The sequence below is a fragment of the Onychomys torridus genome, chromosome 2 (genome assembly GCF_903995425.1).
Source record: "Onychomys torridus chromosome 2, mOncTor1.1, whole genome shotgun sequence".
Taxonomy (NCBI): domain Eukaryota; kingdom Metazoa; phylum Chordata; class Mammalia; order Rodentia; family Cricetidae; genus Onychomys; species Onychomys torridus.
The window spans coordinates 146,810,337-146,830,166 of record NC_050444.1 but is presented as its reverse complement, the minus strand read 5'-3'; the positions used below and the strand labels follow the sequence as shown (position 1 = coordinate 146,830,166).

General features: G+C 46.4%; 1 protein-coding gene across 3 annotated transcripts in view; it reads left to right on the top strand.

The window, feature by feature from the left end:
• The first annotated feature begins 1,175 nt into the window (after window positions 1–1,175).
• The window catches only part of Wdtc1 (WD and tetratricopeptide repeats 1), a 51,521-nt gene continuing 32,866 nt past the window's right edge, over window positions 1,176–19,830 (top strand). The window contains exons 1-3 of one of the 3 annotated variants that reach the window (XM_036178444.1): window positions 1,328–1,563; window positions 9,118–9,193; window positions 19,306–19,452. In XM_036178444.1, the coding sequence (XP_036034337.1) occupies window positions 19,405–19,452 (48 nt within the window). In that variant the 5' untranslated portion in view covers window positions 1,328–1,563; window positions 9,118–9,193; window positions 19,306–19,404. Of the gene's footprint in view, window positions 1,564–2,364; window positions 2,393–9,117; window positions 9,194–19,305; window positions 19,453–19,830 lie in introns of all 3 variants that reach the window. The other 2 variants (XM_036178445.1, XM_036178443.1) reach the window with 2 other exon arrangements.

Genomic DNA, 19,830 nt, shown 5'->3' with positions numbered 1-19,830 from the left:
GTCTTTGATGGTAAGCTCTGCCTGGTTTCAATCCCTGTTTTCTTATCAGCTATGTGACCTTGGGCTAGAAGCTATGAATTTTTTTTTTTTTTTTTTTTTCTCGAGACAGGGTCTCTCTGTAGCTTTGCGCCTTTCCTGGAACTCACTTTGGAGACCAAGCTGGCCTCGAACTCACTGACATCCGCCTGGCTCTGGCTCCCGAGTGCTGGGATTAAAGGTGTGCGCCACCACCACTTGGCGCTTTGAACTTCTTTATGCTTGTTTTCTCTTTTGTAAAACACAGAAACAATTGTACCTATCAAAGGGACCATACTCATACAGTGAAAACGAAAGCGTTATTAATTGGATGCTGGACTACCATGTGCCACTCTAAGTTATGTTGCCTCTTCTCAGAAGGTAATGACAATGTTTTGAGTTGAAGCTCCTGGTCTTTCTACCTTAAGTTATCCTCAGTGCCTCCTTAGAGAGGAGGGTGTCTCCGCTCTGACCTGGGACTCCAACAAGGCTTCAAAGTCAGAACAGCAGTGACTATAGACTAGTATTTAGGTGGACCCTGTCTGCCATCAATCTGCATTCCTAGAGCATGTGGCTGACTACTGCAGGCCACCCAACACAGGAGGGATTCTCTTTTATCCTCTTCCTTCCGGATCCGGAAAATTCCAGCATGGAATGTGCTATTTCAGCAACCCCCTAAAGCGGGAAGGAGTAGGCTGAGGCTCTGGGAGGACTCTAGGTCTTAACCTGCGGTGTTCCCTAATTTACTGGATCAGCGGCAGTTTTGACGAGCCTTTAGAGGGGCTGTGCTGGACTCTGAGCGAGCATATGGTATTGGGTTCCGGAAAAGGTGTGAAGAGAGCATTTTATCCTGCAATGGGATGGGAGGTGCGTCCAGGTAACTAATGGTAACCGGGCGGGGCAAGCTCACGCTGCAGGAGCTCCGCGATGGCGAAAAACTACGACTCCCATGATACTCCAGGGCTGAGTCTGGCTTTCCCGCCCGCCCACAGGCCGCCGTTCCCGCGAGCGGTGAAGCCGATTGGCCCCGGCGGAGCGGGGGCTTCCCCGCTAGCAGGTTAGTGGGCGCCACCGGCTGCAGACGTTGACCGGGCGCGCGATGGGGGGGCAGGGAGGACTGGGGCCCCGCGCTCACTATTCAGGAAACTGCCGGGCGCCATCGCCGTAGCGTAGCCGCCGACTGTGTTGCGCGGGGCGGGCGCGGAGACTGCGTGGCGCAGGCGCAGTGCGTGGCTTCTCCTGGGTCCCCAGACAGCTGGAGGAGATAAACAGAGGAGGAGGAGGGAGGGGAGTGCGTGTGTGAGAGCGCGCGAGGGAGTGTGAGTGTGTGTGAGCGCGGGTGTGAGGCGGTGCGCAGGGGCGGGCGGAGGCGCTGTCCGGCCCCGGCCAGGCGCCGGGCGGGGAGCATGGGAAGAGGCTAGAGCTGCCGGGTCCCCAGCCCCCTTCCCGGGATCCGCGCCCCTGCTCCCGGGAGAGGGGCCGGGCCCCCCGGACCGACATGGGCTCCTGAAGTTGCTCCGCTGCTGGTCCCAGGAAGAGACCTGCCAGGTACGGGTCGCCGCTGCCCCATCCCCGCCGCGGGCTCCGAGTCGGGGACGGGCTCCAGCAGCTCCAGCACCCGGGCCGCCCGCTCTGGGCCGGCTCCCGTGCTAGGGGCCTGAGCTCGATCGTCTCGGGACTTCGGGGTGTCCCGAGAAGGGGGCAGGCCTCGGCGGCGAGGAAGGGCAGAGTGGGCCGGGGGTGGGAGGCTAGCAGAGAGCTGGCTGGGAGGTACAGAAGGCTGTAGGGGTCCCGGAGGCTCCACCGGGGCAGAGGTGGAAGTCGTCCTATCACGGGACTTTTATTATTTATTTTTTGCGGAGTTTTTGACATCTGATCTGCTGCCGAAGGCACTCAGGAAGAAAGAGGCAGGTGGAAGTTTCGAGAGGTCAATGATCTGACCTGCTCTTTCCGTATCTCTGCCTCTCCCTCTAGCTCTCTGTCTCTGTTTCCACCTTTTCCTCTCCCTCCTTCTCCCTCGTGGTGTGTGTGTGTGTGTGTGTGTGTGTGTGTGTGTGTGTGTGTGTGTTCAGGCTTCTGGCAGCCGCAGATGCCTTTAGTGGCTCATCCTGGCACCAAACTGAACTTTGCCAAGGTGTTTGCATCATCGACTGTAGCGTCCAGTACAAAAGGTCTCTGTTTGGGAGTGGGCTGTTAGTACCAACTTCAAAGGGTAGAAGTGTAGAGATACAAAAACTGCAAATCAGCAGGATCCCTTTCTGAAAAGCTTTAGTGGAGCCTCCTCCCACCCCCCAAGTCCTGTGGTTGGATGGAGTTACTTGGTGACTTCTGATTTGCTCTCCACTGCAGGTGCATTACCACGACTTCTAAAAAGCAGGTATGAGGGGTTACGGCTTGTCTTAGCAGCTGAATGTATTTCTCAGGATGGTCTCTGATTTTCTTAAATCGCTTGAGGTGTAATGTATTGGTGGAGCAACTTGAGAGTTTCGTTCTCAAGTTTGAGTTTAATAGCCAGGTATGGTGACTGCCACTTTTCCATTCCTTCCAAGGATGGGGTGGATGATTGGGATAAGGTGTCAGAAAAGTGTTCTTTTTTGTGTGTGCGTTTTAAAACAAGGTCTCATGTAGCCCTAACAGACCTTGGAATCATCATGTCGTTCATGCTAGCTAGTTTAAACTCTATTTTCCTACCCCCACATCCCAAATATTGGGGTTATAATGGTATAATGTCATTACACTTGGCCCATGTATAACAGCCCTGGCTGTCCTGGAACTCACTCTGTAGACCAGGCTGGCCTCACAGAGATCCACCCGCCTCTGCCTTCTGAGTGTGCCACAAGTGTTCCTTTCTAAACAAAGCCTGCCACATCTCTGTGAGTTTGAGGCCAGCCAGGGGTACATAGACCTAGTCTCAAAAACAAACAAAAAAATAAAATAAAGAAATAAAGCCTGAACCAGTTTTGAGAAGAAAATGATTCTGGCGTATCTTCTGAGGTAAGGACAAGGACAAGGTGTGCTCACTGGTCTCCACTTAAATTGTGAATGACCAGTCTGCACTCATACAGTGAATTGAATGAACCTCTTTGGACTATATCTGGTTTGAGTTCTGGATTATTTTTTCTTCTAAGTCTTTGTATCTTTGAAGAATTGACTTTTTACTGTTGAGTATAATACCCAAGTTTATTTTCCTGAAGATTTATTTTTACTTTACCTATACAAGTCTTTTGCCTCCATGTATGTATATATGTGTGTGGTGCCCATGGAGTCCAGAAGAGGGTGATGGAGTCCAGAACTGGAGTTATAGATGGTTGGGAGCTGTCATGTGGGTGCTGGGAATTGAACCCCAGTCCTCTGCAAGAGCAGCCAGTGCTTTGAATCACTGAACCGTCTCTTCTAAAATAGACCAGAGAGTAACTAGCTGGACTGAATCTGAGGCTTAACAGTTGATTTCTTCATTGTTAAATTGTATTTCATTAACCAGGCGGTGATGGTGCATGCCTTTGATCCCAGAACTCTGGAGACAGAGGCAGGCTGATCTCTGTGAGTTCAAGGCCAGCCTGGACTACTGAGTGAGTTCCAGGACAGGCACCAAAACTACACAGAGAAACACTGTCTGGGGAAAAAAAACAAATAAAAACCAACATTGTATTTCATTTTTCTCCTTTCATTTGAGACAGGCACTTGCTGTGTAGCACAGGCTTGCCTGCTCAAGGCAAGTCCTCCTATCTCCTCCTAAGTGCTGGGATTACAAGTGTGAGGCATCGTGTCTGGGTTGGGTTTCTTCCCTTTTAGTGTTATTAAAGAATGTTTTTAATACAGACTTTAAGCATGAGCATGAAGAGAAGGAAAGAGGTGCTTGGGGAAAGATGTCTCAGAGCATGGATGTAGGCTTCTCTGAGAAAAAGTTGCCTCCTTTCTATTTGGTTTGCTTTGGTTTTGGCAGCACTGGGGATTAAAACCAGGGCCTTGAGCATGCTAGGCAAGCCCTCTCTACCACACGGCTGTATCGCCAATCTTTTTTTTTTTTTCTTTTTAAAAAATTTAGTTTTACTCTGAGAGAGTGTTGAGTGTGCACACGTGCATGTTTGCTGCACACATGTATGCAGGTACACACACCACTGCTTGCATGTCCTGTCCTATGTTTGAAGTCAGGTGATCAATTCTCTGCTTCACTTGTGGGTTCTGGGGTTAAACTCAGCCTGTCAGGCTTACACAGCAGGTACCTTTGCTCACTCAGCCACATTGCCTGCCCTGGAGAAATGTTTGAGATAGGCTCATGCCCACGATGGATTTAATAGTCCATGCAGGCTTTGAACCTGTGTTGTCCCAGCCTCCGCTTTCCAGGCAACACTGGAGTCACAGGCCTGCTTCATCAGGCCCCACGAGTTGTATTTCACTGGTGCATTGCAGGCAACAACTGCCTGTAGCTCTGGACCCCTTCCTCTTCTCATCATGTCGGTGTACAGACCGTAGGACAACGACATTTGGGTTAATTTGCAGGATACTTGAACAACCACCTTTATTTCTGCGTGGGATTCCTTCCCTGGAGGAAGGAGAGACTGTGACACTCTGGTCACGATGGCAGTGTTTACAGTATTTGGACAGTCTGGGAGCTGTCACAAGTGGCATTTCCCCATTTTGAACAGGAAAGCCTTATTCTGGCTTCTGGTTCCCCGGTGTTCAGTCCATGGCTGCTGGCTCCGTGGTGGCCTCACGGCAGACAGAAAGCAGAACAAGAGGTGGGAGGTGGGATGGGGTAGCATTCAAGCTGCCCGACTCCAGTGACCTCTTCCTCAGTTACGCCCCACCCACTAAAGTTTCATGACCTTCCAAAACAGTGCCACTCACCGGCTGGGGAGAAAGCATTTGACCCATGAACTTGAAGGGGCTTTTTCCTTTTCATAACATTCCACCTCCTGGCCCCCCACAGACTCATGGCCCTTTTGTAATGCAAAATAAATTTAGTCCTAGTCCACCTTGAAGAATTCTCCAAACCTCAACATGGTTCAAAAGTCCAAATTTGTACCAGTGAAGTGGCTTAGCTGGTGAGGGTGCTTGTCTAGCAAGCCTGACAACCTTGAGCTCAGTCACCAGATCTCCAGAAGTGGCACTCTGACCTCCACATGGTGCTCACACTCACATATTCACACAATAAGAAAAATAAAACTTCTCAAATATGTTTTGAAGTTCCAAGTGCAGTTCCAAGACACTTGAGTCAGATTCTTAAGTGTGAGCCCTTAATGGGAAGAAGCAAAGCAACTGGCCATTGTTCAGTTGAAAAGAATTCCATATTGACACATTGAGCATCTTTTGTATGGTGTTTTCATACCCTGGGCTTCAGGACCAAAAGGACATAACTGAAGAGACATTTTTCAAGACAGAGCCTCACAGAGCCCATGCTGTGCTAGAACTCACTGTGTAGCTCAGGTACCCTAGAACTCATGGCGAGCTTCCTGCCTTAGTCTCTACAGTGCCAGAATTATAGGCACACACTACCACTCCCAGCAGTGACCCATTTAATTAATTAATTTATTTATTTGCTTGCTTATTTATTTATTTGCTTGCTTATTTATCTATTTATTTATTTATTTATTTATTTATTTAGTTTTTCAAGACATGGTTTCTCTGTGTAGCTTTGGAGCCTGTCCTAGAACTCACTCTGTAGCCCAGGCTGGCCTCAAACTCAGAGAGATCTGCCTAGCTCTGCCTCCCAAGTGCTGGGATTAAAGGCATGCACCACCACTGCCTGGCGTTTATTTTTCTCTTTTAAAATAATTTTTTTATTTTTATTTTATGTGCTTTGGTGTTTTGCTTACATATGTGAGGGTGCCAGATCCCCTAGAACTGGAGTTACAGACAGTTATGAGCTTCCATGTGGGTGCTGGGAATTGAACCCAGGTCCTCTGGGAGAGCAGTCAGTGCTCTTAACCACTATTTATTTCTTTTTTAGAATAGAAAGCATGTACTACGTGTACAGTTCTGAATCTCAAAGACAGCTCTGGACAACATGTAATGTGGTGATACTTGGCCTTTTTTTGGGCCAGTGACTTAATGTCTTACCCTGTTTCTTCTTTCCTTCTTCCCTCTACAGAGTCTCCGGTACATCTTTGGTCTGCTGTATAGATGGCGAGACCCTGGTGAACTGGTGAACTGTGCTTTCTTAGCTGACGTGTTTTAAGAAACGCAGGTCCTTACAGTCACCACCAGAGACCAGAACCTTGGTGTTACGTGTAATTCTGATTAGCCTACTTTGACAGATACACACTAACTGGTTATATCTTTAAAAATGACTGACATATATCGGTTGACTTGGTTCTAGTTAATATTCTTTTTTAGACCAGGTTGGCCTCGAACCTGCCTCTGCCCTCTGAGTGCTGGGATTAAAAGTGTGTACCACCACCACCAGCAGCTAATTAATATTCTTTTTTTATCTTTTTAACCCTCAGGGCTGTCTCCTGAGGGGAGAATTATTTTGCCTTATTATACACATGAAGTCACTGATTTGGAGACTTAACAAAACTTGGTTTAAGTCGAGTGGTGGTGCCTGCCTTTGAGCCCAGCCCTCGAGACAGAGATCTGAGTTCAAGGTTATATAGAATGTGGTCCAGGATAGTCAGGGCTACACAGCGAAACCCTATCTCAAAACAAACAAACAAACAAACAAACAAAATCCAAAACAAAGAAAGACTTGTTTAATTCATGCAGCTAGTTGAGAGGCGAGCCTGGAGTGCCTGTGTGCTCCGTGGTCCTGGTGTGGGGAGAGTCGAAGAGAAAGGCTGAGAGAATGGGAACATGGTGCTTGTCTTCAGACTGTTACCGGGAGAGGGGCTGGACGTCCTCAGCACTCTACAAGGTAGCTTGAGGATTAAAGGACAGAACTTGGGGAGTTGGCTTCAGTTTGATTGGAGAAAATTGGGCTTTTTTTTTTGCCAGGAGGGCGAGGGTGAGGAGATGGACACAGTCTCCTATACCCCAGGCGGACCTTGAACTTCTGATCCTCTTACCTCTACCTCTTGAATGCTGGTCTTATAGACAAATGTCACCATAGTTCTATTTGGTGCCAGGGATCAAACCCATGGCCTTCTTCAGGATAGGCAAATGCTGTACCAACTCAAGGGTGCCTCCAGGCCCCACCCACCCTTCTCTGAGACAGCTGGCCTGACTAGATAGATTAGGCTGGCCTTGAACTCATGGGCAAGCCCTGACTCTGCCTCATGGTCCTGGAAGTACAGGCATGTATTTCCATGCTTGGTAGAAAATTTAGCTTTCTAAAACATAAACACACTGCCCTGTAAGCAGGAGCATTACCACTTTCGTTTTGGTTTTTAAGATGGGCTCAAAGGTGGCTTTCACCATGTAACCCTGGCTGGCCATCAACTCAGGATCTTTTATTTTAGCCTCTAAGTACTCACCTGCCTCTACTTCCCTAAACTGGGATTAAAGGCAAGAGCCACCACTCCAAGTATGTGATAGAGGGTTCAAGCTTAAGTAATTGGACTAAGCAGGCTTTTGGTATTTTAAACTGTATCCTGCGAAACTATCTAACTGCTTACATTTTGATCTGTAAAAAGCTGACATGTATTGATTTTCTGTTTTATACTGGACACTTACTAGACACTTTTTCTCAAATACCTCACTTAATCCTATCAGAACCCTTCCCCCGAAAGGTAGACAGGATCATTATTCCTACCTGAAGAAACAGGTTCAACAAAGTCAGGATATATGCCAGAGGTTACTCAGCCCGAGTGCTGGCGCTGTTATCTGAACCCACGTTTGCCTCCTCTTAGTTATGTGACACAATCCTCTCTGAGCTACAGATGCATTTCCTGGCCTCTGAAAAGAGCTGAGGAGGTGCTTGCTTTGGGAAAGTGTTGATAAGGACCAAAAGACAGCACATGCTTTTCACTGACCTCCCTGGTTTGCCTCAGGAGCCAGGCTATGCTTAAAGGAGTGCAGCTGTATTGGCTTCCTCAGGGTGAATGCAGGCCGCTATGGAGGAACCCTGAAAGCCCTGGGCTAATTCTTTGTAGTCTTAGTGAGAGCTTCAGACTCGAAGCTTCATGACATTAGTGAGCGAGACCTGAAACCTTGAAACCCGAGTAAGGGAAGGATGCAACCAGCAGGTCAGAGGTAAGAGGGGCTGGTTTCAAGGAAGGTGTCAGCCAAGGCTGGTGGTACAAGCCTCTTGTCCCTGCTGCTTGAGAGGCTGACCTGGGAGGACTGAAATTTTAAGGCCTGCTTGGGTTTTAGAGGGAGTTCAAAACCAGCCTGGGCAACCTGGTGCTTTCAAAATAAAACACTGAAAAAGGGCTGGGGACGTAGCCCGGTGTAGAGCACCTGAAGTAGGCCCTGGCCAGGCCCTGGTACTGTTAAAGGAGGGAGAAGAAGAATAGAGAATTTCCAGACATTCTTAAGAGTGAGGGTCAAGGGTCACTGTTTGGGTTCTTATATTAAATACCTTCTTTTAGGGTAAACAGGCTCACAACTGCTGGAGCTGTGCCAGAGCTGGATGCCAAGAATAATGACCCCTAATCCTCCCTGTAGCCACCAAGGGAGGGATTAGCCCCATCTTCTTGGAGTGGGGGTAGGGAGCAGACTAGGACCTTGGCCAGGGAGTTACCCAGTGACTCTTAAGCACTGTTAGGACCAGAACCTGTAAACTTTACTTTTATTTACAACCCTACGTTCTATTTTCAAGCAGAATAAAACTGCTTGTTCGTGAACCTTTAGGGAATCTTTTTCAGTACGGGAGCCTGCCTATTTAGGAAGCTTCATCAGTCCAAGCCTTCATGCATGGGTGCTGGTGGCTTACCTGGTTCCTTCTTGAGTCACACATCTGGATGTAGCACAGCTGTAAAGGGAGTATTTCCAAGGCCATCACCTTACTTTCCTTTGGCCTTTCTGGAGACTGGAGTCAGAGGGTGGAACTTGACTGACTTCCTGCAGGAGGTAGGAGCTGCGGCAGAATTCGGAAAGGCAGATCCAAGACCAAATTCAAGACCAAATGCTCATAAACCTTGAGAGGACATCATTGTCAACATGCTTCCTTTTTCCTCTTTGCTCTCTTCTACTGCCTTATGATACATTGATATGGCCCAACAGAAGGCAGACCGGCTAATGAAAAGCGAAGTTCTGAAAACTTGGGGAAAAGGCCCATTCAGGCAGAGGAAATGTCAAGGTGAGTTTTTGCTAAATGCTTCCCAGACAGGCATTTCTTTGGATTGACCTCTACAGAAAAAGCTACTATCAGCCTCCCATGGGATTCTGTGAGCCAGGAGACTCAGATGTTTCCAGAGATGCTCTTTGCTGATAGGACTAGTCTACAAGCCTTTTCTACAAAACTGTCCTTGTATTAATTACCCATGACTCTAAGGTGGCATGCTTTCTGATCCTCACCCTTTTGAGACAGGTCCTTCTCTATAACCTAATGAGCCCTCAAAACTACAATCTTACTGCCTCCACTTCTTAAATGTTGGCGCTGTGGGCCTGTACCTCTGTGCCAGCCTTTTCTTTTTGGAGGCAGCATTTCACTGGGTAGCCCAGGATAGCTGCAAACTAATGATCCTCCTGCCTCTGTCCTTCTGAGTGCTGGAGAACAAGCATGTGTTGATACATCAGGCCTGAAGTAGTGCTCTTTAAAAATTTACGTGGTTTTTGTTTGTTTGTTTCTTTGTCTGTTTGTTCTTTTGGCTTTTTTGAGACAGGGTTTCTCCGTGTAGCCCTAACTGTGCTGGAACTCACTTTGAAGACCAGGCTGGCCTTGAATTCAGAGATCCACCTGCCTCTGCCTACCAAGTGCTGGGATTAAAGGCACATACCGCCACTACCTGGCTAAATTTGTGTTTAAGACTAGCAAAGCCAAAATAATTTTTTTTTTTTTTTGGAAATGTTGGTACCGGGGATTGAACCAGGGTTCTACATGTTCTAAACAGGTTCTTTATTGGTAAGCTACACCCCAGCCAAGGTAATTTTACCTCCTTGGCTAGCTCTAAAGAATGGTAAGAGTTGAAATTCATTTTAGGTACCTGTTTGGATATGGTCTGATTAAAGATCATAGAAATAGTTGTTTTATGGCCTGGGGCTGGTGTGAAGCTGGGGTTGATTCCCATTTAATAACTTAGTGACTGTGGAAAATTAACTTTCCTGTGCTTCAGATTCTGCATCTGGGATAAGAATAACACCTGTCAGCTGGGCGGTGGTGGTGCATGCCTGTAATCCCAGCACTCGGGAGGCAGAGGCAGGTGGATCTCTGTGAGTTCGAGGCCAGCCTGGTCTACAGAGTGAGTTCCAGGACAGCCTCCAAAGCTACAGAGAAACCTTGTCTCAAAAAACCAAAAAAAAAAAAAAAAAAAAAAAATAATAATAATAATAATAACACCTGTCTTGGGATTGCTATGAGAGGTCTGAGATAACACTTGTAAGCTTTTTCGAATGCTGAGTGATTATCATTTAGCAGCTCAGTTTCAGAACCTTTACACGTGTACTCTCCCATCTCTGGTTAGCCTTCAGAGTCTTAGAAATGCCATACAGGGGCTGGAGAGATGGCTCAGCAGTTAAGGGCACTGGCTGCTCTTCCAGAGGTCCTGAGTTCAATTCCCAGCAGCCACATGGTGGCTCACAACCATCCATAATGAGAGCTGGTGCCCTCTTCTGGCCTGCAGGGATACATGCAGGCAGAACACTCTATACAGAATAAATACATAAATCTTTAAAAAGAAAAAAAAGAAAGAAATGCCGTACACGTTCCCTCTGTGGGGTTGCTCCAGTAGGGACTCCACGGCAAGCAGAAGGAAAGAAGACTTGCATATATGTCTTGCACAATTCACAATGTTGAAAGGGGTCAGTAGTCTCTTGGGTTGGAGGTACCTCCATATTGTGGAGGAGGGCGTGTCTGGAGGGCTGGAATCTACAGTTGTTGGCAGTGGTCGGGAGCTCGTCTCCGAGTCTGCCTCTTATTTATTTTGTGTGTGTGCACACATGTGTGTGTGCACAGCTGTGGAAGTTAGTCCTGTCCTTTCACCTCGTGGGTACCAGGAATGAACTCAGGTTGTCATACAAGGTGGCAAGTGCCTTTAACTCATTGACCATCCTGCCTGCCACCCCCTTTTTCTTTATTTCTTTTCTTTTTTTCTTTAGAGAGGCTCTTGTGATGGTTTAAATGGGAATGACCCCCAATAGACTCATATATTTGAATACTTGGTCCCAGTTGGAATTGTTTGGGAAGGATCAGGAGGTCTTGTTAGAGGAAGTGTGTCACTGGGGGTGGGCATTAATTAAGCCCATGCCATTTCTAGTTAGTGCTCTCAGCCTTGTACCTGTGGATCAAGATGTAAACTCTTCGCTACTGCTCTGGCACTGTGCCTGCCTGCCTGCCTGCCTGCCTGCCTGCTGCTGTGATGGTGATCATGGACTCTAGCCCTGTGGAACCATGATCACCAAATCACATGCTTTCTTTTATAAGTTGTCTTGGTCATGGTGTTCTGTCATAGCAATAGAAAACTAGGATAAATCTCATGTAGCCCAGGCTAGCTTCCAACTCACCATTACTGAGGCTGGCCTGGTCTCTGCCTTGGTTTTACAGCTGTGCACCACCACTCCCAGCTTTACTTCTCATTTAAAGATGGAGGAAGATTGGAGGCCAGCCTGGTCTACCAAGCGATTTCCAGGAAAGGCGCAAAGCTACACAGAGAAACCCTGTCTCGAAAAACAAACAAACAAACAAACAAAAAGATGGAGGACGAGTCTGGTAGAGTGCAGTGTCTTCAGGTCTTCTCAGTTAAGGCTGAGGCTGGGCCGGGCGTAGGACTCTAGACCAGTGGTCTTCCTCAGCACATAGAGTGTGCTTCCGTCTTCTCGAGTGGGATGATCATAGCTTTATAGCCTCCTCATGGGATTGTTGTGAAGCAAATGAAAAGCATGAACAAAGGTACTTTGATGGGCATGATGCGTTGTGTACATAGTTAGCCACGCTATTTATTGAGTAGTTCCTGGCAGCTTCTAAGTTCAGTCAGACTTGGGAATATTACAGGTGAATCAGTCAGGAGTTGGCTTTGAAGGAAGAGAAGCAGTACAACCACAGTTCAAGGGAGGAGACAGGGAAAGTTAAGAACCAGCTTTTCTTTTTGGGTTGTGATTTTGAAACAGAAAGGAAGAGCGTTTGACAGCCTTTTGTTTTATTTTGGTTTTTCTTTTGTTTGTTTTTTTTCGAAACAGGGTTTCTCTGTAGCTTTGGAGCCTGTCCTGGACTAGCTCTGTAGACCAGGCTGGCCTCGAACTCACAGAGATCCACCTGGCTCTGCCTCCCGAGTGGTGGGATTACAGGCGTGTGCCACCACCGCCCGGCAACAGCCTTTTTTTTTTTTTAATTGAGATATTCACACGCCAGAAATGTATTGACAGAAGATTTATAGTTCAACTATTTTTTTGTTTATTAGTTTGTTTTTTGAAGACAGAATTTCTCTGTAGCCTTGGCTGTCCTGGAACTTGCTCTGTAGACCAGGCTGGCCTCAAACTCAGAGATCTACCTGCCTCTGCCTCCCTAGTGCTAGGATTAAAGGCGTGTGCCACCACTGCCTGGCTTTAGTTTTTTGGTTTTTTAAAAATGTTTTAATTATATGTATGTGCCTGTGGACGTGTGAGGAGTGTAGATGCTCCTTGATTCTCCTAGGACTGGAGTTGTAGGTGGGTGTGAGGCACCCCAGTGTAGGTGCTGGGAACTAAGTCAGGTCCTCTGCAAGAGCAGCCCCCACGCTTCCTGCTGTGCTAGCTTTCTAGACCCACTGTAGTGGCTTGTGCCCACCCTCCAAGACTACTGTGGCCATGTATGTCTTAGACCTGATTGTTTTAACTGTGGATAGATACTGGTTTTCCTGTTTCATTAATCATATTCCACATTTTGAAAATTGCTATAGCTAGAAAGTTTTTTTTTAATTTTTCTTTTTCTTTTTTTTTGCTTGTTTGTTTTTTGGGTTTTCGAGACAGGGTTTCTCTGTAACTTTAGAGCCTGTCCTGGAATTCTTAGCCCTGGTTCCATATGGGTAATTTCTGTGGCTTTTCTTTATTCTAAGGCTCGCCAGCCTTGCTTCTTACATTGGTACCCTTTGCATTATCAGTAGATTTTCCCCCTCTAAAGCCAGCTGTTAATTCTTTTCTTTTATCTAGTATTTAGTATGTATATTATATATGTGGGTGTTTACATGCCACAGTGTGTATGGAGGTCAGAGAACAGCTTCCTGAAGTTGGATTTCCCCTTCCATGTTACACGTGGGTTCTAGGAATCGAATTTAAGTTTGCTTGGCAACTGCTTTTACCTGCTGAGCCATCTGGCTGTGCTGGTCCTGAATATTAGTTTCTTGTTAGTGCTATCCTCGGGAGGAAGAAAGTTTCCTAGAAAAACTTGCAGGTAGGATGGGTTAAAGGTGCCATGCTAGTGATTTTAGGCCCATGGGAGAACACCTTCAGAGAGGTGCGACGGCGTCCGTCTCTGGGCACAGCAGCTCAGCTCGCATTTCTTTCTTTTTTTTTCCCCGAGACAGGGTTTCTCTGTGTAGCTTTGGTGCCTTTCCTGGAACTCACTTGGTAGCCCAGGCTGGCCTCGAACTCACAAATATCCGCCTGGCTCTGCCTCCCGAGTGCTGGGATTAAATGCGTGCGCCACCACCGCCTGGCTACAGCTCGCATTTCTGTTAGAACACTAAGTAGTGTTCTCCTCTGTGCGGGCCTGGGTTAGACGGTTCACTTTCCCTCCTCATGAATGTCTGTTGGGGCTGGCCTATAGCATCCTAACTACAGATCATACCCTGAAAACCTTTGTCCTCCAGCTAGAGAAAGTCTTTCCTGAGCTTGCATTTTCTATAAATAGATTACTTCTCAATGCTCTTCCAGCTCCAGTGTGAAAGTTGGGGTGTGGCACTCAGCATCCCGCCTCAGAGTGAGGAGGAGGAGGACATGTTCTCCTTTTCTAGTGGCTCCACATAGTCATGTTCTTCCCCATGGTTAATGTCCTGTCTTCTGGGCTTTCTTCTAAGAAATACGAATAAATTAGTGTAAGTAAGACTCAGTTCATCTTTCCAAGTCCAGCTCATTAAAATTCTTGAAATTATTAACTTGGCCATTGCATGATTTGCATATTGCTTCTGAGCTAGAACTCCCGTTGGTGTCATCTCTACGGTCATGTATGTCGCTGCAGTATGTCAGTCTCACCCCCATTCCCAAGCTTCTGTATCCGACCTGCTGACTGTCAAGAATGCTCATTGAAGCAGCAGGTAGAAGTTGGCTATGACGTCATCTTCTCATTGTGAAGTAAGTAAGTTTGATTCGTTGATCTAATTCCTTATGGTAGACAGACTTTGGATGGAAATATGAAACTAGTTGTACCCCTTGGTAGATTCAAAGGCATTTCTTCCTCTGTAAATCTTTCATCTAGTTAGATACGCCTACAGAACTTTGTGGAAAGGCACTGAGTCTTTGTTTCCTTGAGAAAAGCCAGGCTGAATTCCAGGACAGTTTTCCAGTATGTTACCATTTCTTCTCATGATGGAGCAGAAATGTTCATTAAAATGCTAAGTAGGTATCGGTTATATCAAATTTAACAGGTTTAAATCCGTATTTTTATCTTACCTCCTGATTGACTGGCTTCCTGCATGTCTGATGTCCTTTCTCCGCTTTGTTTCTTTCTGTATTTTGAAGCCACACATGAGTCTTAACTAAAACCATTTGTCCTAGTCCTGAGCTCGATTATAAGCGCTGTATCTTTTATCTTCATGGTAAACACTGGTTAATGCTGCAGAGGAAACTAATGAATACCTTGTTGTGATTTGGTTGGGTCTTTGGTGGTGGCCATTACTCTGGAAAAGAATGTGCCATTGTGATTAAGAACATGGGCTTTGAGTCATACAGGCTTGGGCTTGAGTTCCTTCCTATACTAGCTCCAGTTTATTGGCCAAGTGACACTGGAAAACTGTTACATGACTATGAATCTGTTGGCTTCTGTTTAAAATGACAACGGAAGCTGGGTGGTAGAGGTGCACGCCTCCAGTCCAGACTCAGGAAGCAGAGACAGGTGGATCTCTGAGTTCGAGGCCAGCCTGGGCTATAGAGCAAGTTCTGGGACAGCCAGAGCTACACAGAGGAACCCTCTCTTGGAAAAACAAACATACAAACAAAATGACAATAATGTACTTAATAGCTTTTTGCCATGCTGTGGTTGAAGCCCGGGCCTTGGGCATGCTCTACCACCTACCTATTATTCTTTTTTGAAATAGGGTTTCACTAAGTTACTTAGATTGGCCTTGAACTCACTCTGTGGCTTTGGACAGGTGTTGACCTCGGAGTCCTTTTCAATATGAGGTTTCTCTGAATAGCCCTTGCTGTCCTGGAGCTCACTCTGTAGACCAGGCTGGCCTCTGCCTGCCTCTGCTACCGAGTACTGGACCTGAGTCTTACAGCAGCCTTCCAATTAGCTGGAATTCCAGGTCTACATCATCAATCTGGCTCCTCCTAAGCTACTGCTGGAACCTTTCTTGCTTTGTTGCCTCAGTAATCTCTCCTCAGAAGTCCCCTCCCCAGCCCCCCAACTCTGGCAGATTACTGAAAAGGTATTAAAGCTGGGCATGGTAGTGCACACCTTCAGAGGCAGAGACAGACAGATTCCTATGGATTTGAGGCCAGACTGATCTACATAGTTCCAGGGCAGCCAGGGCTACATAGTCAAACCATGTCTTGAAACCACCCCCAAAAGGCCACTACAAACCATAAACAACTTTTGGGGGTTTAACCCCGCCCCTATTAAAACTAAATGTGCCTTGATGAGTTGAGGCATGGTTTGGTTGTTAAGTGCTGGCCCATGAAAGCAGAGGGTTCATGTCACCAGAAACCCAGGCTTGGTAGTACCCACTAGTAGTCCTGGCACTGGGGAGGTAGAGATGGGAGAGTCACTGGAGTTCTCTCGGCAGCTAGTCTGTCCTGCCCACGTAGTGAGAGACCCTCTCTTCAAAAAAAGAGAGGTAAAGCATAAGAGGAAGCTACTTAATACCGGTCTCCGGCTAACATCCGCGTGCCTTCCTCCCCTTTCCCCCCTTCCTTTCCTTCATCCTCCCTCTAGAGCACTGGTTCTCAACCTTCCTAATGCTGTGACCCTTCAATACAGTTCCTCATGGTGTGGTGACCCCTGACCGTCAAATTGTTTGGTTGCTACTTCATAACTGTAATTTTGCTACTGTTATGAATGTAATGCAAATATCTGATATGTAGGATATCTGATATGCAACCCCCAAAGGAGGTCCGGTCCCAGAGGTTGAGAACATTTGGAAAGTAGAGTGAAAAAAGTCATAACCTCCAAAGTAGCTGTATTTCATTTTTGATGAAGAGCTGAGGTATAGTGTTTGTTTAAGGGCTGCACATGGCATAGGTATTTCTCCTTCATGGTTATTGTTATGTGTAGAGTGCATGTGTGTGGTTGCACGTGTACTGGCTGGAATCATTTCTCTTTCTATCATGTGGTTCTCAGGGAGTTAATTAAGGTGGTCAGTCTTGGCGGGAAGTACCTTTACACATTGAGCCATTTCGATGACCTGTGATTATCATTTCTGATCTCTCTGTGATGTCATATGGCTTACAGACTGCCAATACTGAGAATTTGTGTGGGGTTTTTTCCCTGCTACAAAATCTGTGATGAATAAACTTCAGTTTTCTTCTTGCATTTGTATTCTTTCCTTTTGCTGTATGTTAAAGAATGGCCGCAGGTGGTAGTGGTGCAGGCTTTTAATCCCAGCACTGGGAGGCAGAGGCAGGCGGATCTCTGTGAGTTTGAGGCCAGCCTGGGCTACCAAGTGAGTTCCAGGAAAGGCACAGAGAAACCCTGTCTTGAGAAAAAAAAAAAAAGAAAAAGAAAGAAAGGCATTACTCGCTCTCTTAAACAGAACTAGATGGTATGGGAACAGCTTTCAGAGGGATAGGGCCAGGGCTAAACTGTCCAGATACTGAAGAGGTATTTTTCTTTTTGAAATTTATTTATTCTTATTTTATGTACATTGGTATTTTGCTTGCATGTATGTCTGTATGAGGGTGTCAGATCTTGGAGTTACAGGCAGTTGTGAGCTCCCATGTGGGTGTTGGGATTTGAACCTGGGTCCTCTGTAAGAGCAGTCAGTGCTCTTAACCACTGAGCCATTTCTCCAGCCCTGAAGAATTTCTGTATTCAGTTGAATCTTGGGCATGGTCATCACACATTTACTTACCATTCTTAAAAAATAAATAAATAAATAAATCAGGGTTGGGGATTTAGCTCAGTGGTAGAGCGCTTGCCTAGCAAGCACAAGGTCCTGGGTTCGATCCTCAGCTCAAAAAGAAAAAAAAAATTTACTGTGCCAAGGACACCACAAGAAAACCTACAGAATCAACTGACCTGTACTCACAGGGGCTCACAGAGATTGAACTGCCAACCAGAGAGCTTGCATGGGACTGACCAAGGCCCTCTGCACATATGTGACAGCTGTGTAGCTTGGTCTTCTTGAGGGACTCCTAACAGAGGGAGCAGGGGCTGTCTCTGACTCTACTGGCTGCCTGCTCTGGGAGCCTAACCTCCTCATGGGTTGCCTCATCCAGCCTTAATGGAGAGGAGGTGCCTAATCTTCTGCAACTTGATATGCGTGGCTGGCTGATGTCCATGGGAGCCCTTCACTTTTCTGAAGAAAAAAAAAAGGGGTAGGGGGAGGGAAGGGAAACTGTGATCAGGGAAAAAATAATTAATAAAAAAAAAATCCTTAGGTTTTAAAAAAATTAATTAATAAATCTGATTTTTTTTTTTTTTTTTTTTTTTTTTTTTGTCTAGGGGCTGGGGAGATAGCTCCAGGGTAAAGAGCAGGGGACCCTGGTTTGATCCCCAGCACTTCATCGATAACAACTGTCTGTAACTCTGGCCTCTGCTGGTACCTGCACTCAGGTTCACATGCCTACACAGAAACACACACACACACACACACACACACACACACACACACACACACAGAATTTAAAATAGGAAAATTAATTTTAAAAAAAATTACTAGCTAGGCCTGGAGAGATTGCTCAGTGATTCAGAGCTCCTCCAGAGAACCCGGGTTTGATACTGTACATCCACATGGCAGCTCACAACCCACTGTAACTGCAGCTCCAGGGACCCGGCATCTTCTGGACTTCACAGGCATGCACGTAATGCACAGACATACATGCAGGCAAAGTACTCCTACACATAAAATTTAAATTTTTTGTTTCATTTTTGTTTTTCGAGACAGAGTTTCTCTGTCTGCATCCTGGAACTCACTCTGTAGACCTGGCTGGCCTCAAACTCACAGAGACCCACCTACCTCTGCCTTCTGAGTGCTGGGATTACAGGCGTGCGCCACTGCCACCGAGCAAATATTTTTAAATTAAAAATAATTATTGGGGCCGGATGGTGGTGGCAGCACACATTTTTAATCCCAGCACTCAGGAGGTAGAGGCAAATGGATCTCTCAGTTCGAGGCCAGCCTAGTCTACAGATCTGAATTCCAGGACAGCCGAGGCCATTCATTACACAGAGATACCCTGTCCCAAAAAACTAAAAAAAAAAACAAAACAAAACTGGAGTTGGTGAGTTGGCTCAAAGGTAAAGCTCCTGCCACTGAAGCCTGGCCACCTACCTGTAATGGCTCCCTTAAACTCAAATAAAGCTGGAAGGAGAAAGGAGAACCAGTTCCACAAAGAGATCTCTGTCTCCATATGCATATGCCCACTGCTAATAGTAGTAGACATAGTAATAGAGCTATTTACTGGTTTATTATAAAGGATTTTACAAAGGATGGAAAGGAGCATGGAACTTCCTCGTCCAGTCCAGGAGTTTCCATGTGTCAGGTCTCTGCCTTTGATTTTGGGAAACTGTCTATGGTACTGAATCGTTGTGGGAGAGTCCAGCTGAGGGGCTCAGATCTACAGTGTGATAGTTCAGATACTTTGCCGCAGGTGTCATGGGACAAGTGGACACAACATTTGTGCCCTGTTGACTTTGAACATATCACCATCTTCTGTCCTGCGTCCATAGCCATTCTTGGTGAGGCATCATGACTCCCCAGGTGCTTGTGGCTGAGTGCTCCCTGTGGTCATGAGTGACTGCACTCTCCATCTTTACTCACTCGGGCCTCCTTCAGCCCACCGTGGCATCCTTGACTGAGAGGGCAGGCTAGTGGGCTGTGTTAGGAGCGGCATCAGGCTTGTGAAGGGGCCTTACTTACTCCATTTCCCAAGGCTTGATGGTGCTTTTTGTTTGTCTTGCAGGTAATTAAATGCTTGTCTTGTGGACCAGGGCTTGGCTGGAATGTGCAAGGGTCTTGAAGATCCTTCTGTAGCTTCCTTCTGCTGAACCATTAAGAGAAGATGGCAAAAGTCAACATAACTAGAGACCTCATTCGTAGGCAAATCAAGGTGAGCAGCAGCCCAGACCGGTGAACTGGTGCCTTAGGCCCGTTTTTCTCCTTCACCAGTGGTTCTCAACCTCCCTAATACTGTAGCTGCCCTTTAACACACTTCATGTTGTGGTGACCCCAACCATACAATTATTTTCATTGCTGCTTCATAACTGTAATGTTGCTACTGTTGTGCATCGTAATTTAATTATCTGTGTTTTCCCATGGTCTTAGGTAACCTCTGTGAAAGGATCATTCTACCTCCAAAGGGGTTGGGACCCACAGGTTGAGAACCAATGCTATATATATATATATATATATATATATATATATATATATATATATATATGACTATAAGGAGTCATTTAAAGATTACCCCCCCCCCAAAAAAAAAAAG